General features: G+C 54.4%; 2 protein-coding genes across 2 annotated transcripts; both read right to left on the bottom strand.

Moving 5' to 3' along the window:
• Positions 1-1,614: 1,614 nt before the first annotated feature.
• On the bottom strand, positions 1,615-8,280 carry LOC308047423 (glutamine synthetase). Its single transcript, XM_080355914.1, has 6 exons — positions 8,106-8,280; positions 7,398-7,559; positions 5,504-5,650; positions 4,090-4,217; positions 2,928-3,127; positions 1,615-2,648 (listed from the first exon to the last, which is right to left on the bottom strand). Exons 1-6 carry the CDS (start codon positions 8,269-8,271, stop codon positions 2,327-2,329), a joined length of 1,125 nt encoding a protein of 374 aa, XP_080212040.1. The 5' UTR covers positions 8,272-8,280; the 3' UTR covers positions 1,615-2,326.
• Positions 8,281-23,745: 15,465 nt separating this feature from the next.
• On the bottom strand, positions 23,746-24,729 carry LOC308047324 (P2Y purinoceptor 2-like; the record flags this gene model as incomplete). The annotated part of the gene is made up of 1 exon (XM_080355739.1): positions 23,746-24,729. The coding sequence occupies one exon, from the start codon at positions 24,727-24,729 to the stop codon at positions 23,746-23,748; it is 984 nt and encodes a 327-aa protein (XP_080211865.1).
• Between the last annotated feature and the right edge of the window lie 1,341 nt (positions 24,730-26,070).

The following is a 26,070-nucleotide window of genomic DNA, read 5'->3' as shown; positions in this document are numbered from 1 at the left end:
GCAGCAGCTCCAGCTGCGTGGGGACCAGCGGGCAGCATCCCCAGCGAGCAGCGGCCAGGGCTGAGCCCAGCTCAGAGAAAAGCCCTGACTGCAGCTTTAGGTGAGCCCCTGGATCTCCCCTGCAGCTTCACTGTCCCCCCGCGAAGAGGAAAATCAAAGAGTGAGATCCAGGAACAGCTACAAATTGTTTGGATGTACCACGGTGCTGCATTTGGCCAAAGATATTTGCATGTTGGCAGTGCAGATTCACACGATTCCTCAAATTTAGCATGGGCTGTACAGCACAGTACGATGAGAGCCGAAGTACTTTAAGCCACTGTTACATTCAGGGAAACAAACATGAATCTTCCTGCTCCAGATTTAGCTCTTTATTGATTTTCCAGCTGCATCCAGCAGTCGTTGTCCCAGTGCTCAAATTACCCATTAAAGAGATCACAGAAATGAGAGGAAAACGAGACAGCATTGTGTTTTTGCTGAAAAACATTAAACATCCCAAAGAAGCAATTTCTGGAAGGAGAATTTATCCTTCTTAGGGCAGGGACCGGGTTACATTTATTCTTGGCCAGCTCAGAGACACTGCGGGCTCCTGGCCCCTGTGGTTTGGGACACAGTCACCGCTCTGCTGGCAGCACCGTGACCCACAGGAGGGACTTGGGGTCTTCCATTTCAGCTTGTCACCTGCATCGGACTCAATAAAGGTCAAAACGCTTTCAAAATCCCCATGACTCACTGGAGCGGACACGATGTCCCTGTCTGTTCCTGCTACTGGAATCGCTCACCTCCAGGTAACCCTCCCCTTGGTGACAGCAGCTGGGTCACAGCCTGCAGCTCTGTCCCAGAGACCTGACCTGCCCCTTCAAGGTGTCCCCAGGACTGGAGAACTGTCCCCTGACTCCTATCCACACAGAGGGACCCCCAGGTTCTGGCCATTAGAGATGCTGCTGACACCCCATCTACATGGAAATGTCCCCACCTGCGGGTTTTGCTCCTTGAACAAAATCTATGACCCCCGCCCTGTGAAGAGATTCCAACCCAAGGAGCTGCATGCATCATGTCACAGAATCCCAGCATGTCAGGGGTTGAAGGGCCCTGGAAAGCTCATCCAGTGCAATCCCCCCATGGAGCAGGAACACCCAGATGAGGTTACACAGGAAGGTGTCCAGGCGGGTTGGAATGTCTGCACAGAAGGAGACTCCACAACCTCCCTGGGCAGCCTGGGCCAGGCTCTGACACCCTCACCAGGAACAAGTTGCTTCTCATATTTCAGTGGAACCTCCTGTGTTCCAGTTTGCACCCATTGCCCCTTGTCCTGTCACTGGTTGTCACCAGCAGAGCCTGGCTCCATCCTCCTGACACTGCCCCTTTCCATATTGATCCCCAGGAATGAGTCCCCCCTCAGTGTCCTCTTGTCCAGCTCCAGAGCCCCAGCTCCCTCAGCCTTTCCTCACACGGGAGATGCTCCACTCCCTGCAGCATCTTGGTGGCTGCGCTGGACTCTCTCCAGCAGTTCCCTGTCCTACTGGAACTGAGGTTCAAGCAGAGGGTTCAGCAGAGGGATGTCCCCCGGCTCCCCTCCCTCACCCATCGGTGTCTCTGTCACTCACTGTGCCCAGCACTGTGCCATTTGCTGACTCAGCAGCTCACGCCCTGTGTAAACGCCCGCCAGCTGCTGCCCCGGCCGCTGTTTGCTTAGCCTACACTGCTCTGTTTGCCTTTCGGGGATCACGATGGAAGGAGATGGCCTTTCGGCAATGGAAAATGGGACAAGGCAGCTCCAGGCACCTGCCCCACGGATCTTCCAGCGCCTGCCTGATGCAGGCTGCTCAGTGGCTGCAAACCATCAGCAAGACCCACATTAAATCCTCCATAGAGCTCTAGGAGCTACAGAAAAATGCACCCACTGCAGCATAACCCAGCTGCTGCCCAGCCAGGAACATTATTTATTATCATTTCCTTGCAACAGAGATACGGAAAAAAAGCACCCGCCCTCCCCAGGTGCAAACAGCAGCAGCTGCAGCTTCCACGTAGGGATCTATGTACATCACAGTGTAAAGTCCATCGGAAAAAATTCAATCCACGTTTAAAAAAAAAAAAACATTTCCCGACTTACAACCTAAAAACAGGAACCAGGAAAAAAATGTGGTTAAGAAAATAGGTTCGGCCCCTCCCTCTTACTGTAAAATATATATATTTCTAAGGCGACGTTTCACAAAACCAGAAGCGAGGTTCCTAAAGAGTCTGAGCTTGCAGCCGAGGACACGGCACGGGCACAAATCCCACGTGAGAAGCTACTGTAGAAATGAAAACCTCCACCCACCCCACAGCCTCAGTGGTCAGCATAGTCCTTGGTCTCCACCCCGGTCTCGTTGAGCACCGTTGTCCTCATGATGGCCTCGGTGACTGCGTAGGGGTCGCAGTTGGCCGCCGGCCGCCGATCCTCGAAGTAGCCGCAGCCGTCTTGGCCGACCTGGCGCGGGATGCGGATGCTGGCACCTCGGTTGGCCACGCCGGCAGAGAACTCGAAGATGTTGGACGTCTCGTGGTGGCCGGTGAGCCGCCGGGAGTTGTCCCTGCCGCCCCGCGGGTCGTAGACGCAGATGTGGTAGTCGTGCCGCTTGCTCAGCTTCTCGATGGCGGCTTCGATGTGTCTGGGGAGAGGAGAATGGGGTTGGGTTTGTCAGTATGTCCATTTGGGGGTTGTTCCCATGGCTAGGAAGACTGTCACCCCCTCCTTCTGTGCAGGGACAAGGGCAGCCCAGGGAACGCTCTCATATGACCAGTTGCTTTTAAAATAAGATGAACTGGGGCAGCCCCAGCCCTGCCTGGTGCATCCACCCAGGTGGAGACACGTGCACTACAGGGAGCTCCCACATGGCAAAGAACATCCCAAACCTCCCAGGTACATCCCAAGGACCCCCAGGACTCACTTCAGACCCCCCTCTCTCCTCATCTCCTCGGTGCTGTAGTTGGTGTGACACCCGGCGCCGTTCCAGTTACCGGTCATCGGTTTGGGGTCCAGAGTAGCCACAACCCCAAAGTCCTCGCAGACGCGGTGGAGGATGAACCGAGCCATCCAGAGGTGATCCCCCATCTCGATGCCTTCACACGGGCCCACCTGGAATTCCCACTGGAAGGGGAGAGTGGATGCACCCGTGAGGACGGGCAGGCTTGTTCTCCCCCAGCCACCCCATCCCCACCACCCCGGCAAGGAGTAAAGCTCAGCTTTACCCCTTGGGAATCAGCAACGAGGATGAGGAGCATTGAGTTAAGCAGCAGTACAGCTCTGGCATGCAAAAAAATGGGAATAAACTGCTGGTGACTAAACAGAGCAAATCAGAGGGTTTTTAATCAAAATAGATGTAAATAAGCACCACAGCTAACTTCAAGGCTGGTGCTGAAGCTGCTGGTGTGCAGGAGCCCCCAACCCACACTGCAAACAGGGCATGGGACTAACACAAAGCCTGTTTGTTCTTCCCAGGGCTGATCCCTCCCCACCAAGCCGGGGTTTCGCCACCCATGGTGACTAAGCAGGGGGTGACACATTTAGGGCTGCTGGCACGGCCTGGCTGAGATTGAGCCCAGGATGCAGAAAGCAGCCAAGGAGGACCCTGAAGAAGCCAGGGCAAACAGCAGGGTCGTTGAAAGTCCTGCCTCAGCTACGCTGCAGATAAGCCCCCTGGTTATCACCGCCACATCAGCAGCAGGAGAGTCAGCGATTCACAGCTGCAGGGCCAAAGCGCCGTCGGTCAGTCTGGCCACTCGCCTAATGCAATCAGGGACTCCCTCCGGCTATCTCCTAAATAAACCCAGACCCCCTGCAGCTACTTCCCAAGGCCATGTCCCACCTGAGCTTTCCAGCAGGGGAGCAGGACACAGAGACCCAAAGCACGGATTTACATATCATAGTGAGTTAGGAGAAAAAAAACAAACATGCATATTTTCAACTGCTCCTCTCTAGACAAAACCGATGTGGGGTGTTGTCTGGATTTGGCATCCCAGAGGAGCTGGGAGCCGATGGGTTAATTCAGCCTCATGCAAATTCACGTCCATCACTGGAAACAAGGGCTGCACAGGGCCATCCCCACGTACCTGGGAGGGCATCACCTCTGCATTGGTGCCGCAGATCTTCACCCCCGCGTAGAGACAGGCCTTGTAGTGGGACTCCACGATATCGCGCCCGTACACCTTATCTGCTCCAACCCCGCAGTAATAGGGGCCTGGAAAGGAAAGAGGAGTCACCACCCAAGTAAAGCTTTTGGGAGCAACAACAGCACTGCACGGTGATCCCAGCCACCATCTGCGGAGGGTTTATGGGACCCAATGGTGCTGCATCGAGCCATCCACCCCGGCTCCAGAACCAGCAGCATGGGCAATTTGTCTGTGCAGCCCCAGCCTTATCGAGGCAGCTGAATAGGACTTGTCACACATCAGCTGGGAGGTGGCCAGGAGATAAGGAAAGCTCGGCTTGGTCTGCCCCGCGGCACCTCGCTGACCCTCAGAGCGTGTCAAGCACCTGAGACTGTTCTGACAACAGCTGCCATTAGAAAACTCAACTTGCCACACTTTATACTGCTCTTTCAAGCAGGTCAGACAAAGATCTTCTTCCCGCCTCGGGGAAGGGAGATGTTCAAAGCGCAGGTCCCCACAAAAGGCTGATTGATTGAGTCAGGCTGGGAAACCCCTGGCCCCCTCCCAGGAGGCAGCTGGGGCTCGCTGGCCCCAGGAGGGCACGATGTGCCGGTCCTTTCCCAAACAGCCATGGGGAGGAGGACTTTCCAGCCCAGTTCTCAGCTCCTCGCCAAACCAGTCGTGCAGCTGAGCTGTTTGTGCAGCCAGGTCCGGGGGAGCGGCACTGCCGGCCGGCTCACCTGAGCCACGGGCACCTGGTGCTCTGGGCAAACAGCTCCTGACCTCATCCCGGCTCCTGCCCGGTGTCAGCTGCCATGGGAAAGCAGCACCCCAGGTTGGGGACAGGATGCCGGCCACCGGGACAGAGAGCATTAGTACAGCACAGGACACACATGGACCTGCTGGAGAGGGGCCAGAGGAGCCACAGGAATGACCCGAGGCTGGAACAGCTCTGCTGGAGACAGGCTGAGAGAGCTGGGGTGTTCAGCTGAGAAGAGAAGCTCCAGAGAGACCTTAGTGCAGCCTTTATGGACTTCAAAGGGGCCAAGAAGAAAGATGGGGACAGAGTTTTGAGCAGGGTCTGTTGTGATAGGACAAGGGGTGATGGTTTTAAACTAAAGGAGGGAGATTCAGACCGGACATGAGGAAGAAATTGTTGGCCCTGAGGGTGGTAAGAGCCTGGCCCAGGTTGGCCAGAGAGGTGGTGGATGAACCATCCCTGGAGACATCCCAGGCCAGGCTGGATGGGGCTCTGAGCACCCTGAGCTGGTGCAGATGTCCCTGCTCATGGCAGGGGGGGAGCTGGGAAGGTCCCTTCCACCCAAACTGTTCTATGGTTCTATGACTGGGGTTTGGGAAGGGCGGGAGCACTTACCCTGTGGGCCGGGGAAGCCGTTGTCAGGCCAGCCGTAAGGGTGGCCATTGATGCCCAGCAGCGTGTACTCCTGCTCCATCCCGAACCAGGGGTGGCTGTCCTTGACCAAGTCCATGACTTTCTTGCATGTGTGTCTCAGGTTGGTCTCTGAGAGCAGAGAGGTCCAGGTTAGACCATGGGCAGGGACTCACCGTGCTCCACTCCATCCTGCTCAGAGGTTGAGACTCCAGCAATGCCAAGTGCTTCCCACAGAAACCTTAAGGAAACTGGTGAGCGGATTCCCCTTCCTGTGATGCTCTCTACTCAATGGTTTCCTCCTTGCAGAGCTACTCCAACGTCACAGCATCAGGTTTAATTAGCTTGTTTAAGGAGGCTTAATTAGCTCGCTCCCCAAACCACCACCGATGGTCCATGAACATCCTCTTCTTACACCCCAAGAGATCTGGAGCCAAACCCCAGCCCCATCCTACAGGAATCTGGCAGATCTGGGAACAGGGGCTGTACATAGCCCATCACTAAGTCACCCCCATCCTCTTTCTACCACTCTCAGCCTAACTATCCTTATCTTTCTCCTGCTCCATGTTTTTGATTAGCACCCAGGCCTTGGCCCTTTGTGGTGGCAGGGGTGCTCAGGGGTGCTCAGGGCAACTGGGGCTTTGCCAGGAAGACACAGATGTCAAAGAACCATCCTCACACAGGACAATGTGTCAGGCAAGGGGAGTGAGAGTTTGGACTGAAATAGCGGGGCTGAAAAACTGTTGCCACAGGGACAGGTAGCAAATCCTACCTTTAAACCGCAATGAAAGACCCCAGAGCAGCTACAGCACAAAGCCCAGGGTATGAGGCTGGAGAGGACATCCCCCTTGCACTGAGGCATGAGGCTCAGTGACACCCCCCTTGCACTGATAAGAGAAGGGGGGACACCAGTTCTCCCTGCCTAGAGCCCACACAGCCCTTAACATCCACAGAGACCCATCCTGGGGAGAGCAGAGGGTCCCCCCCTCATCCTGCAGGGGGTCACAGGGTGAGCGCTGAGCTCTCTGCCCCAGCAGCTCCGGGGCTGGGGGCTCTCGTTACAAATTGCTCCAGCGGAGGAGCTGCCGGGCAGGAATCTCGGCCAAGACACTTCCCCCAGGGCTGAAAGTCATGACGCCGTTTGAAGAGGAACCGGCTCATCTTTCGCCATCGCTGCCCGCAGCCTCTCCTCTTCCGGGCAGCCGTGTGCATCACCCCGCAGATGCCGGCTCCCTCCCCCCGTGCACCCAGCAGGGACGTGGCCCCGCTTTGCTGACAAATAACCGGTTATTTGCCGGCAGATAACCCCTCCGGGAGCCCCTCGGCTGTCCCTGCAAACCAGCTCCCCCTCCTCTGTCTGGGGCTTTATCAGACGGACAGAACAGACGCCGGGACTGCAGACTTCTGCCTGCAGTGATAAGACTGAGCGCCGGCACACTCCGAGGCCACTTGCGAAAGGACACGCCGAGCCAGCCCACACCACCCCAGCACCTTCTCCCTCCTTTCCTGCAGCCACCCATCAACAAGGAAAGCAGCCAAGAACCTGATGCATTAACCTCCCTGCCGCTTCCAGCTCCGGCTCCCCACACAACCCCACAGCCCCGGGGCTGGGTGCCCTCGGGCTCAAAAGCTGGGTGATGCCTCCAGCACGCTCGAGTTGGTGAGTGCCGCAAGCTCCACATCTCGCTGCTCTTCCCCTCGCCCTGCACAGCTAAAACAGGCTCCTGCAACAACCACCACCACTTCACTTTTGGAGCCTCAGGCCAAGCGCTCGGTGCTGAGCTGCTCCGCAGTGCCAGTGGTCCAGAGCAAGCGTCCCCTTGGAGAGACAGCACCCAAAATGATAAGGGAGTGCCCCTTGGCAGTCAGGGGTGCTCACCTGCGGGTTTCCTGTTGTACTTCAGCACCTCGCAGAGCACCAGCTTGTTGGGGTCCAGGCAAAAAGGGTCCCTGAACATGCAGACGGGCACCAGGAACATGTCGCTGTTGGAGCCCTCCGCCTGCGCCGTGCTGGAGCCATCGAAATTCCACTCGGGGACATCTGTGAGGCAGAAGGGGCATGGAGGGGGATTCGGAAAAGATCTCTCTCATATGGATTGTGCAAAGTCCTGGTGGCTTAGACCAGGGATGGAGCACCCAGAGGGCATCAACTGCCACAGGATGACAGCCACGAAGGTTTTCTTGCACATCTGCAGAGCCCAGCGGTGCTCCCTGAGCATCAGTGTCTTCACCCCCCTGAACCATCGGGGCACTGGCAGGATCAGCCCCAGCCACTTCACCTCCCTCTGCCAAACCCCATCTAGGTGCCAACACGTCTCCGTGCCTGTTTGCCAGGTAGAAAAGGGCGAGGATCTCATCCTCCCCTTCCCACCCAGCGCTAATAACAGAGATTATGGATTAAGTAAACCACAGCGATGCAGGGCGGATATTTACCCTGCCGCTTGGTACAACCCCAGGAGACAACTGCAGCAGCTACCACCAGCACCACACAAACAGGGAGAGCAAGTGCTAACTCCCACCGTGCAAAGCACCCCAGAACTTTTCCCTGGTGATGCTCAGGGCCATCCACCACCCAGAGCAGTGTTACCTTCAATGCTCTTGGGCTCCTTGTCGAGAGTCCTGCTCTTGCAGCGCACACCCTCACCGCTGCCATCGATCCAGACATAGGTCACCTGCACCAGCCCATCCTGGGGCAGCCTCATGTACTGCTCCCGCACCAGCTTGTTCAGCCTGGAGCTGTGTGACACCGACATGGCGACGGCCCTGCGAGAGCACGCAGGTGAGCACGGCATCACCCCTGGCCCATTTCCCTCCCTTTACTTTAAAAACAACACCCCACCCCCCCAAAATAAACCAGCCACAACCGACCTCCCGCCCGGCCGCCCCGCGGGTGCTCGGCCCTGCACAGGCAGCCCCCTCCCCGCCGCCAAACGGAGCGTCCCCCGCCCCCGGGACTCGAACCCGCGTCCCCGCCGCTCACCGACCCCAGTGCTGCCCGCGCCCGCACCAGCCGCGCTTTATACGGGCGGGGGGGCGGTACAAGGGGGGGCTCCGCCCCGGGGCGGCTCCGGCCCCCGCCCCGGGGGTTACTGGTTAAAAACGTTTAATCTAATTTTTCTTTCTGAATGAAATATGACTTATTAAAACAATAACTAGCATATTGTTAAAATATCACTTTATCAGTAAATAACAAGTTATCTGCTAACTAACTTGTTATTTATTAAAAAAATACCAAGTATTGCTCATTGAAAATATTATTTACCACCTCCCGCCCCCTTGCTGCATGCATCCTCCCTCCTGGCACTTTGTTTTGTAGGGTTGCCCTGGTCCACGTGTGTGGGCGTTTGGCCCTTTACCCACCCCGCTCTGCTCTTAGCTCAAGGGTGTGGGGTGCAGAGCTGGTGAGGCTGGCGTGGCGTGGTTCCCCCCCTCCCCAGGCACCCCAAAAGCCTCGCTGGGACTGTGCTGTGTGGACGTGCGATGCCTGGGAATGGATGGGAGTGCTTGGTTGGCCCTGGGGACATGAGATCCAGAACCCTGGGGACATGGACTCCAGAACCGTGGGGACATGGACTCCAGAACCCTGGGGATATGGACACGGACACCCAGAACCCTGGGGACAGAGGATCCAGAACCCTGGGGTCATGAACAATCAGATCCCAGGGGACTTGGGAACCAGATCCCTGGGAACATGGACACCCAGATCCCTGGGGACTTGGGCACCAGATGCCTGGCAGCCCTGGCACCATCACTGTCCCCCCACCCTGCCCTGGGCACCCCAGGGGCGACTCCTGCCCACCTGGGTTCAGCCCCTCGGGGCTGCAGGGCTGTGTTTGCCACCTGGGCATCCAGCTTTGAAGGAATGAAAGGCCAAGGGCTGCAGGGTGAGCTACCAGGAAAAACACTCAAATCGCCATCAGCCCCTCACATCTGTAAACAGTTGAGCTAACGTACAATATTCTACATTTCTAAGCATGGCAGGGTAGTTAAGTACCTTTAGAGCAAAAAAACTACCCATGCACAGCAATGGTTCCGGTCTGATTTACAGTCAGCTAAAAAACATCAGCCAACAGGCGTGAATCCGAGTAGAACATTACAATACAGCAGCGATTTCCAGCTATCGAATCAACCCCAAATCTCAATTAGATTAATTAAACGGGCTGCTGCCTTTTCAGTTTTCCACAGATAAGGTGTTCCAGGGTTCCCATTTGTTAGACAGACCCGAACGTGCCAGCGCACAAGCGGGCGCGATGGCAGACGCAGCGCAAACAGCCCGCGCCGGCGCCTCGGGGTGTGATCTCAAATACGCCGATATTTTGTTTCTGGGAGGAGGGTGGATTTCAAATAAACCCCCAGCAAACCCAGCTGAGTGAGCGCACTGCGACTCTCCAGCCTCAGGTTTTAAGCAGTTTTTCAACGTTACAGGAGGAGAAAAGGCTTTAAAGCATGAGCGGGCTCCAAAGCAGCTTGGGGTTTTTCTGATTCCCCTGGTCCTGAAGGCAGACTCATGCTTGCCACTGGCTGACTCACCCCCAGGAATGTTTTTCTGCAAAGCAGTAAAACATGTGCACTGGAGCAGATTAAAAAACCCTTCATGGTTGATGTCTCCCCACTAGGACACCTCCTTGCTGGGCATGGACCCACAAACTGTCCCCCCATCACCCCTCCTCGTCGGGCATCAACCCCAAACCCTCAGCTCTGTTTTCCTTCTGAAGATGTTTTGGTCCAGCAGGCAGATAAACAACCAGGAAGAAACCCGAAAGCATCTGCAATTGCACAAGAACCAGGAAATAAGATTGGCAGAGAGAGAAGCAAAACTTAATTAGCAATTTGGGTCCGTGGGTGGGGACAGTGATGGCAGCAGACTGCGGGCAGCTCAGACGTCGCCTGCCCCACTGCCCCGAGCACAGCCCGTGCAAAGGGGGTTTGCACCCCTGGATGTGCCCGAGGTTCCCCGCAGCACCGGTGGCAGAGCCATGTGGGTGTCTTCTGTGTCACCTGTGCCCTTGATGCTGCCTGGCTGATGTTCAGGGTATCCTGTAGTTAAAACTGAGGTGCACATCCTTCTCCGGGGTATTTTAGGGACGCATCCACCGATGTGGTTGCAAAGCTCAGCATTTCCTCATTCCTGTTTGGAAATGACTCCGAGCGGGGCGGCAGAGCACGAGGAAACGTGCCCCTGGGTGTGCAACCCGGTGGCCGCGTTTCCCGCAGTTGTTGCGACACGCGGCTGAGCCGGCGCGAGTGATGGATGCGCCAGCGGCTCTGACAGGTCCCTTGGCCCCGGGAGCTGGATCCCGTGGGGCTGGTGAGGCAGGGCCTGATGCTGGGCTTTCCCAAACAGCAGGAAGGATGGAGATGAAGCTGCATCCCTTGGGAAGCATCGCAAACCCAACTCAGGGAGAGCTGAGCTGTCTCTCTGGAGCCTGATGTGTTGCATCCTCCAAGGCAGGCAGTAGGACCAGCAATGGTGTTTTCATGAGAGATGCCACGGTTTGGCCAAGACCCCAGACCTCCCCGAGACAGCTGGGTACAGGAGAGCCCCATTTTATTCCCCATGAATCCCCTCTGCATGTGCCCGGTTGTGCAAAAACACCCCAAAGCAAGAGAGGGCTCAAATCCATGGAGAAACCAAACATGCAGGCGGTGTTAATGCTCCCTAGTGACCTGGTTTGGGGAGCAGAGCTCCTCTGAACGGCTGGGACCTCTGAGCACCAAAATCCCCAAACAGGGAAGACAGAACAAACACAAGTAATCCCTCACCTGGTCAAAGCCCACCCGGCCCCGGGAGGACAAACAGGGTGTTTACGGCTGTTTGGGGACAGCAGGGACAACGCCAGCCTGCGGATGCAGGGCCAGGGTCCCAGCCCTGGCCAACCACCACAAAGGAAGCAGTTCACCAAATACATGACGGATGCCCAATGTCAAAATGGGCTTCAGTAAGCAAGGAAAAGTATTTCTGCCATATAGTGTTGGGCACCTGCTCATTCAGCTTTTCTGTCAACCTCAGGATCAAATCTTACCTCACCACATTCTAACTCCAGCCATTTCTGCACCATCAACTCTACATTACGCTGATAACACCAAACACAATTCGCATCTGCATCCTGGAGCCTCTTGAACAGCATTTAATCCCCTGAGCAAGCCCTAACCAACGTGCTCCATGCTCTTTGCAATCAACAGGTTCCTGCCCGCTCCCCTCTGCACCAGGTACAGTAAATATTAACCACCACGAGACACCCGGCTCGGGAGTCAGTGACCGCCCAAGGTCAGGCGCCCGGCGGAGCTGACGGCAGGAGGGGAGCAGGGATGTCCTTGCAGCAGTAAAAGCTCACACATTAAATCTCCAGAGGACTTTGCTGGAGATGGTTTTGAGCCGCGGCACAGCACAGAGGGGTTTCTCCAGATAAAGGATGATGGGGAGAGGAGCCGATTGCTGGTTTGATGCCACAGCGCAGACCAACCATCGCCTCGTCACGGCGGGTGAGATGCCATCCCGGTACCCTCGGGGATCGCCCCGCAGCTCAGGCAGGGTTGCAGGATGCGGTGGGGTTGTTTCCTTTCCCAGCACTGATTTTTTGGGTGATGGCCGCCCAGCTGCAGTCAGTGATGCCCCGAGAGCTCTTCTGTGGAGACCTGGCCAAGGCCTAAATACTTGCCATTTTTATCTCTCTGACTTTGAGACTTTATCAGCCCGAGAACTTTGCAGCCGTGCCAAGATACACCAAAGATATTACTAAAGTCTTTGCTTTAATAATAATAATAATAAAAGCCTTAGCAAATTTTCCAGGTTGGAAAACTTCAATAACACAATACACTTTACCAAGAAGGCGTTAAGCACAGACTAACTTACCTCCTGGGGTGGCTTTTAACATGTTCACCTCAGTTACAAGCAGCAGGAGAGGCCATAGGGACCCTGCAGCCCTGGTTGTCAGGTCCCTCCCTACACCTGCCCAGAAGGGATCGTCCTCAGGCACAGCAGAAAGCAGAGATATTGGGATGGAGAGTTTGGGTTTTACTCTGAATTACCCTCTAGGATTCAGGAGGGGGTTCACCCTGGGTGTCCATGAGGGTTACACCCCAAAAGCATCTCCCGGAGCCCTGGACCACGAAGCCCCAGGCAAGAGCATTTCCTCTCCTCGGGTTTGTTCCAAGCAGCCGCGGTGGTTTGTCTCCTGCCCAAACTGTTTGATGGGGAGATTAGAGGGAAGGCAAAGAGCAGGGTCGGCTGGGGGGAGCCCGGCACAAACACCATAAAGGGATTAGAGGGGCTGCGGGGCACAGCGAGTGGGAATTTTCCTGTGTGCACGGCTGGAGAAGAGGCAGTTTTCTCCAGCCGAGGACACGCGAGGGGGATGCTGTGAAGAAAACCATGTGGGTGGGTGTGCGTGGCCCAGGAGATCTGTGATAACAGGCTGGGGATGCTGCTGGTGCTGGGATGCGGCCGAGGTGGGTGAGATAGTGCTGAAGGGTTCGGCAGAGACCACCCAGCACCGCACTCAGGGGCTGCGCTGGCATTGCCGTGTCCCCCGTACACGCTCACTGTTGCACGTTTCCTACAAAACAGCTGAACTCACTGTCGTTCTTTGCAGATAAAACATATTTGAGCAACAGCAAATTTCCTTCTGTCTAGATGTCTGCATGTAAACCACTTTCTCATCATGCCTGGGGAACCCACAGTCCCAAATCAAGCCGTACTTTGTAGCCACCGAAGTGCCCAGAACCAACCCATGCCCCTCCTGTAAAGCTGGGCTCCTCCTGCTCCGATTCATCCCCCGCATCCACAGTGTCAGTGCAGGAGAGCCCAGCCAGTGCCCCAAGGGAAGCTCAGGAGACCCCAAACCATGATTTTCCTCCTCTATCTCCACTGGGACGGTTTCGACCCATGGGTGGCTCCAGCCCCACCAGAGCCAGCGCAGTCCAGGCAGGGCCTGTCCCTGGGCATGGTGGAGGCTTCAAACGCTGCTCTGAACCAGGTGAGGAGAGATTTCAAGCAGGTCCCTGTTGTCCTCCAGCCTGCCCGCCCATGCAAGGGGATGATTTGCCCGAGGTGAGTGTAGCTGCCTCTCCATCTCCACAGCCAGAGATAAAACACTCATCCCAGAGAACAGAATCATGGAATCATTTCAATTGGAAGAGACCCCTAAGATCATCGAATCCAACCACTAACCCAACCCAGCACTACCCCATGTCCCTAAACCTCATCTAAATGCCTTTTAAACCCCTCCAGGGCTGGTGACTCCAGCACTGCCCTGGGCAGCCTGTTCCAATGCCCCACAGCCCTTTGGGGAAGAAATTGTTCCCAGATCCAACCTCAACCTCCCCTGGCGCAACTTGAGGCCGTTTCCTCTGCTCCTGGCGCTTGTTCCTGGGGAGCAGAGCCCGACCCCCCTGGCTCCAAGCTCCTTTCAGGCAGTTCAGAGATCAGAAGGTCTCCCCTCAGCTCCTGTTCTCCAGCTGAACCCCCCAGGTCTCTCAGCCGCTCCCATCACACTTGTGCTCCAAACCCTTCATCGAGTAGCTCGATGCCAATGTGGTGAAGCTTTGCCCCTTCCTGCATGTGCCACCGGGGCTGGTTGTCGCAGCTCCTTGCTGGGCTGGTTTGGGAGGATGCCGTCCCACACTCACACCTGTCCTGGGCTGTGCGAAGCGAGGTCTCATTTTGGCAATGGGGACATAACACCTTGCAACACCCACTGACTTTGAGGGGCAAGGAACTTGCTCAAGGTCACAGAGAAACCCCATTGCAAAGCCAGTGATTCCCCTCCAGCCTCGCAGGTCTGGTGTGAGTTGCCAAAAAAAGCTCAAGCTCCTTCACAGCACAGACGGTGCATGAGGGTCTGTTTGCAGGAAGCTCTTCTAAATTATTTTGGAGGTTATTTGCAGCTTCAAGGATGTGTGTGTGTTTGTTAGGGTAAGGTTCGTCTCCATAAGCAGCAGAAAGGGCATTCCTGAGCATGGCCACGCAGCCGCTGAGCATCCCTGCTCCTCCAGCGCACAGACAACAAAACCCAGGTACAGACCCCAAGCAGTTTTCCCTTGCAAGGTTTTTGTTTGCATTTTCCTTTTAACCCTCTGGTAGTCACTTCAGGCTGTAGAATAATAGATTGGGGGATAAAAAAGGGGTATGGGCAACCTCAGGAAGCCAAAGTGAATGGGGCTGATCTCTGGCCAAGCAACTATAATTTGCAGGTTGCCAGTGCAGGAAAAGCAGCACGGGGCACTTGGCAGCTGTAGGAACACAAAACCTGTTAGATAAGTGAACAGTGGAGCTAAATTTCACCCAAGCCTTCCCCTGGTTCACCCACAGCCCAGAGCTGGGGGAGAAAAGGGTCCCCATGGGAGCTTCAAACCAGGGCTGCCCCGGCTTTGGGGAACAGGAGAGCGGGCCAGGGCACCCAAGGGTCACTTGGCCATCGAAAAGGACCAGTTTCCCTGTGATCTCTGCTGAGATGAACCTGGCAGGCTGTGACTCACAGGGCAAAGTTCCTTCTCATCTCCTTAGAGAAGGCAAAAACAAGTTGGAGCTCCCCACATGGCAGCTGGGAGCCCTGTCCCACAAGGGTCTCACCCATCTCTGTTTTTTCTGCAGCTCTTTGCTTCGGGGACAGGACTAAGGGTCCCATTGCCACCCCATGAAATCTTCGCTGGCCTCCAGACACCCTCCCGGGACACAAAGCCAGGGGATTTTTAACCAACAGCATTTATTTTAGCAAAACTAAATCTCAACGCGCATCAAAACTCCCGCAGCAGCAAAACATCAGAGTCTCTAAACGATCAGCGAACCACCACAAAGATTAAGCACCGTTTATCGTGAATAGGATTATAAGCACCAGCAAGCCATGCACCCAAGCAAGACGGCCGGCTCGCCTCAGTCTCCTCGCCCAGCTGGTTTCCCAGCCTATATATCCTGTTTGGCAACCCGGTTCTGCAGTGTTACACAAAGGCAAAGCTTTTTCACTTCCCCCGCTGCTCGGGCCGCGCTCTGGCTGATGCCAGCCGGGCGTTCACGCCAACGTGACCGTGTTTGCCGGAGTCATGAGGGCTTTGTCCAAAGAGAACAGGAGGAGGGTCTTTGTTGGTGGTTTTTGTTATGTCAGTGCTCACCCAAAACCAGTGCTTTTCTCTGCAGAAACAGTGTCATCTCCTTGCAATCATGTGCTTTCAGGAGCTGGCACTTTAAAGAGGAAAAAAGAATGAATTAAGTGCGTTTAAGTCAATTCTTGCAGCATTTGGACTTAGATACACAGAATAAGGCCGCCTTGAAGAGGTGCCATGTAGTGCCTACCGCTGTTAGTGCAGCTGGGTAGACATTTTTTGGGGAAAAAAAAGCTTTGTTTTATAAAGAAAAACACCTCATTGCCAGCTTACTGCAGCCTATTGCACAAACAAAGGGCAAGTTCTGGCCAAAGCTGCATTTGAGTCAGCGCGGAGCAGAACAGCTGGGTGCATCCGAGCACTTTGGGTAGCGCGGTTTGAACTTGCAGAGTCCATAACTCGTTTCATACCCTACAAAGCTAAAACCAGAAGCCTCTCTCAGGACAGGTTTAATGTGAATTTAAACCAAACCTAGCAGTCCTAGAAACTGCCTTATTCTGGGGGAAAAGGCCCACTAAGCACTTCATTTTTGTCTTGTTTAACCCATTCTGCAGGTAGATTGATTCAAAGGCTGCACCTGTATCCCAGCAAAGGACCTTTGGGAGCATGAGGCACCCAGGAGGCAAAAATAAGTGTTTGACTCTTTTTTTCCCCCATTTCCAACCCTAATTTGCAAAGATAAATGTCAGCAACTTCTGTTTCCACTGGCAACATGTGGAGAGCAGGACTAACAGGAGTAGGAGAGCAGGTGGACAAAGTGCACAAGGTGGCTTTGGCACGGAGGGGGAAACTGAGGCACAGTGCCGATCAACCTGGGCTGCCAGCGCAATCAGCAGCAACCAGCTGGCCCGAACTGCCCCAAGGACCCAAGTGGTTTGTTATCTGTCACTATTTTTAAGCAGCCCCGGCTGCCCAGGGACCGCCAGCATCCGGGGAGCAGGATGGTGCTGATGCAGGATCTGGCCCAGGGAGCTGGTGGAGGGACAGGGACATGGAAGACACACCAAGGCCCAGCCTTCCCCCTCTCCATCCATGCTGCTTTAAGCCAGTGCCCTGAGCTGAACCCCCCTTCCTCACCCCAAGAATCAATGGATGGATCAGGAATGTCACAGCCCCATCCCGCTGTGCGACCGAGCCAGTGCCTCTATGGGGATCAGCCCTGTCCCAGAGGAACCCCAGCTTGCAGAGCCCGTGTCCCACTTGGCTTGGGGACAGGGGCGCAGCCAGAGCTCTGGTGTCTCAGCATCCCCTGCCTCTGGTCTCGTGTGTGGCAGGGTGGGAAGGGTCTGAGGAAACAGGTGCTCAGGTTGCCCTGACTGGGGTGAGCAGGCTAGGTGGTGACAGTGACAGCACTTGGGGGTGCAGAGGGTCCCTCAGGACTGAGGACAGCCCTGTGCACAGCTCCAGACCTGCTTCATCCTCCCAGGGCCAGGCAGGAGGAAGAGGAGGGTGACCCAGAGCGATGGGTGCAGCTTGAGGAACAGCACCATCTCCCATCCCACGGTGGCAGCAACATCCTTACCCCTTGGGGGTCCACCCAGCTGCCCCAAACACCAAAACATGACGACCCCCAGTCCAGAGCGAGTCCCACAGCCCCAGGGGTGCCCACCCAGAGCCAGGGGATGTTCATGGCCCCACCACCACCTGCGATGTGGTTTGCACCACCTGTCCCAAACGGGCAGGGCAGAAACCTGTTCCTGGCAGTGCCCTGGGCAGGGTGGGGATTGAGGGAAGGTGGGAATGAAACTGTTCCTGCCCCAGCAGAGCCGGTGCAGCCCACAGTGTCGCACTGGGAGAGCCCAGGAAAACACACCGTGACATGGGGGAACTGGCAGGCTGGGGCATTGCCACTGGTGGGATCACCACCCAGAAATGTCATCCCCACATCGGCCAGAGTGATGCTGCCCACAGCATCCTACTGAGAAGGGGACACCCCATGGTCATTGATGTGTACCACTGAGCCTGGGTCCACCGGGTTTAGAGGGGATCATTGGTGCTCCAAATCCTGTGAGACCAAGGGGAGAAGGTGAGCCCTGGATGGGGACCTTCTCCTTGGGTCCCTCACCCAGGTGCCATCCACTTTCCATCCCTGGTGGCCTTACCAGCCTCCACCTGGGAGTGGACCTAGAAAAATGAGGGAGGCTGGAGGCCAGAAACAACCACCTCGCTGTGCTGGGTGGCCCTGGGGAGCTCAGCCACCATCTGTGCTAGGACACTCATGCTGAGGAAGGGGGACAGAGCCAGTTCCCTGGGTACTGCTGGCTGAGCCCCAGCTGCCCCATGGGCACCCCCTCTGACCCTCCCCACATCACCCAGAAAAACTAAATAACATCATGTTTGTCTCTTACCAGGCAGATCCTGGTGTTCACAGCAAGAGTCCTGCAGCATCTTTGGGCTGGCCAGGGCTGGTCCCTCCCCTGGGGCTCAGTGCCTTTGGGCAGCACCCCCCAACTCCAGCTGTGGGCATTGACCAGTTTGATGCAGCCCTTGGGAATGGCCTGGGATGGGATCAGAACCCCCATTCCTGAAGCTTTCCTAAGCAGAGAAGTCCCTCCCCCAGCTCTCCATCCTCACCTTTGGCAGATGAGGGCAGGGAGGGAAACTGAGGCACAGCAGGACAAGGCCTTGCAGCTGGGTGGAGGAGGCACTGGGGCCATGGGGTGTTTTGTCCCTCCGCTCCTCTCTGAGCTGGATCCCTCCCAGTCCAGGACAGCTCTCTGGGGCAGCCAGCACTAAACGGAACCCAGGAGCTGCACAGCACCTGCTTGGCATGCACTCCCCTCCAGCTCCTTGATGTGATTGCAAAAACACATTTCTTCATTATTTTCTTCTTAGACAGACAACTAACTCCCTCCAGGTACAAACGCAGCTGCGGTTTGTCTTCTGTTTTCCCTTTCCACAGGCATGACCTGTGTTTTCTGCAGCCAGGCGGGTGTTTGAGCAGGGATCACATTGCAGTGCTGGGCTTGGGCAAGGGACGCCCTCAGCTGCTCCCTGGTGCAGGCAAGAGGCAGCATGTCTGGTCTCTGCCCCGTGATGGTGCCCCAGGGCTTCCCAGCGCTCTGCTGGGGAGGGACATCCCCTGGGGACCTTGTGTGACAATCTCCTGATGATGGCTGGCGCTGATTTTTTTGGCTAATCCTTTGGAGCTGAGCTGAGCCTGGAAAAGCTGGTACCTGCCTTTGGGCAGCGAGGTGCTGGGGAGGTATCAGTGCTGACCAGCCATTGCGTGCTCAGGCTTCTCAAGCCATCTGGACGCTCTTGTCTGGGCTCCTTGTTCTTGTGCTGGGCTCCCCAGCAAGAAAGACACGGGCATACCAGGCAGAGTCCAAGGAAGGGGCACAAAGACGACGAAGGGACTGAAGCACCTGATGTTCGAGGAGAGGCTGAGGGAGCTGGGACTGTTCAGCCTGGGGGAAAGCAGGTTCGTGGGGATCTCATCAATGTCTAGAAATACCTGAATGAGCAAAAAGGGCAAATCTAGGCTCTTTTCAGTGGTGCCCAGGGATAGAACAAGAGGCAAGGGTCACAATCACAGGAGGCTCCATCTCAACATTGGGAAATGCTTTTTGTACAGTGAGGGTGACCAAGTACTGGCACAGGTTGCCCAGGAAGGTTGTGGAGTCTACACATATCAAAAAAAACAGGACAGGGTCCTGAGTGATGCTGCTTGAGCAGAGGAGTTGGACCAGAGGACCTCTAGAGGTCCTGTCCCACCTCAACCACTCTGTGTAAGAAGGAGAAAAGCTTTCACAAAAGCACCGAGCCAAGGATAAGCTGAGCTTTGGCGTAGCGTCTTCATCCAGGCTGTGGTTGGGTTTTACCATCTCACAAACAGGAAGCATATATTTGCAAGTCACCAGCTAAAAATGTGGGCAAGCGGCCATCGTTCCTGCTGGGCAAGCAGGCTCTGTCAGCGCGGGCCGCCCACACGCCACATTGTGCTGCCGCGATCCTAAAGCCATGGATGGAAAAGACGAAACTGAGGGCTTTCCCCAACCCTATGTCAGCAGCCAGCTGGCCCCACAGAGTCCTTCCTCCCATGGGCACCCACTGGAAATGCTCAGAAGGGCTCTGACTTCTGAGAAAAACTTCTCAATAGCTCATTGTCCAGTGTCTTGGTTAATATGCAAATAGGCTGATGTTCCCCTAGGGGAGGAGGGGTGGTGGGAAAGAGAACCAGGGAAGCCACAGAATGAAGTGTTTGCACCCAAAATGACAGCTTTCTGCTGAAATATTGAGGTGTTGCTCTCCAGCCTGTGGGGTAGGACCTGTATATAACGCCCCAGCACCCACTGCGCGATGCAAACCTCAGTGCAATGCACCATACAGTGCAAAACAAGGCAACACAGCCTCAATAGAGGGCTGTTGTACTTTGCGAAGCCTGACATATGGTTTGGGTTTGGTGTCATCTGAGAAGAAACCGCTGGTGTAGTCCAAAGGTTGAACCCAGCTGCGCCATGGAAAGGTGCTGTCTGCCCGCACTCCAAGACATTTCCGTGGTTTATAGTCTTTTAACAAGCTTCTGCTCCACAGAACCACCTTTGCTGTGCTGCTCGGTGGGCTTAAATACCAACATCTAAAATAAAAGCTGGTGGATCGACATAGGACCTCCATATTGCCGGGTCATACAGGGGGACTTGGAGCCATGGCAGCTTTCTGGCCCCGGGTTCACCAGGGCCTTTCCAGGTGATCATTGTGCTCTACAGAAAACCAGCTGCAACGCTCAAGTCAGACTTTTGTTTATTCGCAGGTCTCTCTCTTGTGAGTGCAAGGAGCCAAGTCATTGAAACGACACCGCACGTGTTCCTGTAGCCATCTCGTTGAGATCCATCACAGCACCACCAACAGCCATTCTCTAAGCAGTCGGGAGGATTTAGGACACTGGTAACAGGTTCATAAACCCTCTTTCCTTGGTCACCACCATTCACGAGAGCTCAGCCAGTAACTGAGCCCTTTACAGTCTGTGCCATGAGAGCTCTGCCGTGTGGACGGTGAGTCAGGACCTGATGGCTCTTCCCTGCCTCAAAAAACATAAAAATCTCTCTTTGGAGAATATTATTGGAAATCACAAGCTGCTTCTGTGCATTTTTAAGGAAATAGATCCCACATCATGGGCCCGTGAGAGAGTCAGCAATCTCCGTGGTGCTCACACATGCCTGTCTGTGCAGAACAGGTGATGCTCATCACCTCCGTGGGTGGGTGAAGGATCAATCAGTGTGAACCAATCTGGAGATGAGTCTTCATCACCAGCCATAGCCTATGACCATCCTGCTGGGCTTGGGCTTCCCTCCCCACTTCTGCCCAGCCATGGCGAGCTATTTGATTCCCATTTTCCAATCTCAGCCCTCAGCTGCAATTCAGGGTGAACCAGGACTTGGGGTGGGGGGAACCACTGTCAGTTTAAATCTAGTTAGAAAAGATGGTGTTGAGATCTGGACACCTGAAAGCGGCAGAGGTCAGTCATCCAAAGCCATCAGCATCTTCATCTTTGCTCAAAGCCAGAAACCAGCTGTGTCTGCCTTGTGAACCAGACTTTGGGTGCCCTGGGCAAGGGGTCTGTCTTGTTCCTTCAGGATGAGGGACCAGATCCAGTACAGGTGCAGCTATAGAGCAGTGATAATCTGGATTTAACTAAGTAATGGTATGGTCATGCTCCTTATAAGCACACAAGTTCATCTCAGAAAGGCATAAGAAAATCACCTTAAAACACTAAAAGCTTCAAAATCACTTTCCGGCTCGCAAGTGAATAAGGACCATATTCCCAAAAGTTTCTTCAAATCGAACATGTCTGGAAAGGGGTGACTTTACTGGAGTTGCTAAATGCTCAATAACTGCTCAAACCAAGGAAAGATAATGGGATTTGTGGTGGTGCTTGTGGTAGGTTTGGGGTTTTAAATGTAGGATGAGATATGGTGGCTTGCAGGACTGCAGATACCTTTTAGTTCCTGATTATTTGCTGTGTCTTTACTTGCCTGAACAACCCTGGGTTTTAACGCTGTTTGTCCCAAGTGAATTACTAACTGGGAGGTAGTTAAGAACAGAAGGGTGAATATTGATCTGGAGAAGTGTTTATCATCAAAATCATCAGAGTTATGCTCCCTGGTGAAATAAAAGGGGATTATCCTGCTTCGGTCCCTCCCCATCACTTGTTCACCTGGGTTTTGAAATATGGGGCTTCATCTTTTTGCAGGGCACTTTGGCAAACGCTGTGACCGGGAATGGGACAGGCTCCTTTTCCACAGGCGAAAGTCCCCTTATTGATGCAGCAAATCAAGAACACAGACGTATTTCCTCCTCTACGTAAGAGCCCGAAACCAAGCGCCGTTTGCTGCCGCCCCCGCGCCTGCGTGAGGCAGAGCTCTGGGTTTTGCAACAGGAGTTATCCAGCAAGAGCGTTACTAACAGCAGGCAACACCACCTTTCCTCTGAGCTTACAAGGTGCTTTATAGACACAAATTCAATTAAGCTTCACAGCAACCCCGGTGAGGCAGATGGGCAGGGATTAGTCAAAGAATTAATTAGTAGAGAGAAGCCAAGTTAGAAAATGAATCTCTCAGTCACTTCTACCCTGCCCTTGATACTGGTTTCTAGGATAAACACATTATTTGTTGGGGTACATTAGAGCAGACCCTGCAATCTGCCTCTCTGCACTGGACACGTCCCCCCCAGTGTCCATCCCAGCCCCTGCTTTGGTGCCATCAGCTGAACTGGAGCCCTGGGAACCAAAACCTTCATGAAAATCCCAACTACAGCCCAATTAATCTTAGGAGATGTGGACTTTCTCCCCATTGTAATAAGTGCTGCTATTTGTACAAAAGTCTTCACAAAACCCAGACAAAAACCAAGATCTCTGGGTTTGGCTTTGCTGATACAAACAGCAAATTGCAGCTACGATCTCTAACCATAGGTTTTCTGTTCAAAGAGGCAAGACAGTTAAAGGGAAAGACCAGTTTGAGAGACAGAGAAGTGAAACATGGATCCTGTGTCATGCTCATGGAGTACGTTTACAGTGAAGCCTAAAAATAAACCCCACACTTCCAAGCTATTGCCTTAACTAGAAGAGCATCTCCTCTCTCCGCTCCTGGCTCTAGCATTTGCTCCGTTGCATTCTTTCCCATAGTTTGCCGCTGTATAACAGCATTAAATCTTGCTCAAAGGTGCAACTGCATTTATTCAGGACAGCTCTGCGTGGCTGGGTGTCTTTTACACAGTGATGAACCGAGGGAGGGAACACACAGCGTTGAAGTGAATGATGTTACAGCTCTGTCATGTCATTTTTGCACCTTGCTTTCTGTTATGGAAGTCCAGTTTGAAGCTCATGCAGCCAGTGTCCCCAGCACTGCCTTCTTGCAACCTCCAGCATGAAAAACAGGGTGGGATGGAGGTAGCTTCTTGCAGGCTTTTAAACTAATGTTTCTGGAGATAAGACTGGACTCGGTTTCTCAGGACTTTCCAACAGACTAAACGTGGGGTTCTTACCAGGCTGATAGAGCACCTTTCCCCATCCATGCATCTCCCTCCTGTACTGTTCATCCACGGTTCAACATTTGCCACCTTTTACTCTCATCTGGAAAGACGTGACTGATGGGTAAACGCATGCCAGGTCCCATCGCAGCAGCATTCAGGTCAGGACTGTCTCCAGGGCTGGGGAGATGCCGACTTCTGGGTGTCCAAGGGACAATCAGGTTCCTGGACACGGGTTATTTCTCCGTGTGCTGGGATGCAGGACTCAGACCTGCCCGCTCCTCGGCTCAGTGCTCGCGCAGACACCGCTCCTGACGGGAAAGAAGAAACACAAAATATTCACAGGCAAGAGGTTCATGGTGGTTTTCATTGGACTTTATCATGGTGGATGACTTTAGGTGTAAGTTCTTCCCTGACTTCCCCCAACGGGGTTTGGTGACTTTGGCAGGGTAAAGAAGCCCATGTTTGGGATATCCAGCCACCCAGGGTACTGGCAGGAGCAGCACCTACTCTGAGCTTCCTTACTGCCCTCCCCACAGGAACAGCCCCTGGATAACACTGGAGGAACACAGAGGAGCCCTGAAACTCCTGCAGTACTGCTACACATAGCCCTGGGGACCTGGGACAGAGCAGGAGGAGGAGGGAGCTCAGGGCCTGGATCTTCAGCAGCTCCCCCGCTGGATCCTCTGGGAAGGTCTGGGGTGGCTCCCGAACCCTTCATACTCACTTGATGCCACGGCGTTTCTGAATGGAGTCAGCAAGCTCCTTTTAAACTTGTCATTAGCAAACACATAAATCAGGGGGTCCAGACAGGTGTTTGCCATGGTGAACACCCAGCTGACATAGTAGGCAAATTCTACTTGGTGCAAGAGCTTGCAGGACATGCCATAGTACTTCACAACGACGGCAATGGTCCTGCAGATGTGCAGAGGGCCAAAGCAGACAGCAAAAATCACCAGAGACACCGTTATCATCTGCAGAGACCTGCTCTTCATCTTCTTGCCTCTGGAGCTTTTCTTTGCTGCTTTAGCAATGGCAGTTCCCAACAGAGCTCCACAAGTCAAGGAAATGGCAAGGGGCAGGAGGAAAGAGGGCACAATGAAAACCATGTTGTAGAAGAAGTAAGCGGAGGACAACTCCGACTGGTGAATATTTAGGCACTTTGCTGAGCCATTAATAACTGAAGTCTCGAGGAAGAAGAAGAGAGGCAGCCCTTGGATAAAGAGGACAAGCCAGACGAACAAGCACAGCTTTCTCAGGAAGCTCCTCTTCTTCCAGAGGGACTTGCTTTTGTACCGTACAACGACAAAGTACCGGTGGATGCAGATGAGCGTCAGGAAATAGATGCTGCTGTACACGTGGGTGCTGTTCAGGAACACTTCAAACTGGCAGAGAAACTGCCCAAATGGCCACCGGTTGCCAAGGCTGAGGTAGGAAATCCTGAGCGGAGCAACAGGGATGATCAGGACATCTCCCAGGACCAGGCTGAACTGCAGGATCATGCCCGGATCCCACTGCTTGATGCGGCAGCAGAACACCCAGAAGCTGGCGCCGTTCAGCAGGACACTGGCCAGCAGGAGAAGAGTCCCCAGGGCGGGGATGGCGGGGGGCAGCCCCTGGGGCACGCAGTCCACGCTGGTGTTCATGAAGGACAGGAGGCCAGTGGCTCCAGGGACGTAGGAAAAGCCTCTGCGCTGACCTGTGAAGGACGGGGTGGAAGAGAGAACACAGTGAAACCAGCGGAGCTCATCATCATAAGGCTGAGCTGGATCAGAGGCAACAGTGGCGGAACCAGCAGAGGCAGGTTTTTGAATGATTCCTAATCATGAAGATCTGTGGCCAAAAGTTGATCCGTTTTTATCTTAGCCTCCACAGGAGAAGACCCAGCAGGTGCAAGGGGTCTTGCTTTTCATACACAAATATCTGACCTCATGGGAACCAAACTGAAACCCACCACACTCAGCTTGACTTTGTGCTGCAAAGGAAAGAGAAAGGGCTATGAAGGAACCACAGGCACAGCTCATTCACTGCTGCTCATGGGGGAAGATGAAACAGAAGATACTGCTACCGCTTGGTTCCAAACCCCTCTCCACCTAAAGTAATTAGTGAGATCCCAGCACCACGCACACTACAATTATTTCAGATGGTTTTGTCACAGTGCAGTTCACAAGTGGCTCGCCAGCCTCCTCCCGCTGCCAGACTTCCCAGCCCTGCACACAGGGCACCCCAGGCACCCTCCGCCCACCTTGCTCAGCCGCTGTCCCCAGATTTGTCCCACTGTCCCCTCAGACAGGACACCCCGCTGGGTTCACTCACAGCCTGGTGACAGAGCATCTCCACTGCATGGCTGGGTCACTCCTGGAGGACCATGGGGCAGGTGACAGATGCTGCTCCCTCCACCTACACCAGCTCATGCCCTTTATTGCCTCTTCATTGCCAGCAGCTGGGAGGCTGGTTGGGGCACAGCACCCAGCTGCTCTTCCCAGGGAGCACAACTGTAACCGTGGGGTAACCCAAAACTGTGCCAGATTCCTGTTAGCAGGAACGACAACGAGCTAAGGAGTGAGACCATCACGGCAGCACCAAGCTCTGCCTGGCAGGCACTGAGCCTGTCCCTTTTTGGGATGCAGCTTGTAAGCCCATTGGTGTCTGCCCAGCAGTAAAACCCTGGCCATTTGGGAGCCTCACATCTATCATAATCATAGAATCACAGAATCATTTTGCTTGGAAGAGACCCTCAAGATCATCGAGTCCAACTGTGACCTAACTCTGGCACTAAATCATGTCCCTAAGAACCTCATCTATACATCTTTCAAACATCTCTAGGGATGGTGCATCTATATATCTATCTGTATGTATATATGGCTGATTCTGAAATCAGACACTTTCGACTATGTTTAAGCACTTGGATTTACACCCTGACTCTTGTATTGCTCATTGCTCACTCTGCCTTTGGGGTATGACCATGTCACATCCCAGAATCTCCC

This window comes from Nesoenas mayeri (genome assembly GCF_963082525.1).
Source record: "Nesoenas mayeri genome assembly, chromosome: 18".
Lineage (NCBI taxonomy): Eukaryota > Metazoa > Chordata > Aves > Columbiformes > Columbidae > Nesoenas > Nesoenas mayeri.
Note: the sequence above shows the minus strand (reverse complement) of the source record. Positions and strands in the feature narration are given on the sequence as shown.

Bases quoted from the DNA above. Each gene is read 5' to 3' on its own strand.
- LOC308047423 (XM_080355914.1), bottom strand. From the start codon at position 8,271: ATGTCGGTGTCACACAGCTCCAGGCTGAACAAGCTGGTGCGGGAGCAG. The intron at 4,218-5,503 runs GTAAGTGCTCCC...TTTCCTTTCCAG, and splicing joins CGGCTTCCCCGGCCCACAGG to GCCCCTATTACTGCGGGGTT. The intron at 2,649-2,927 runs GTGAGTCCTGGG...TCCTCTCCCCAG, and splicing joins AGGAGAGAGGGGGGTCTGAA to ACACATCGAAGCCGCCATCG.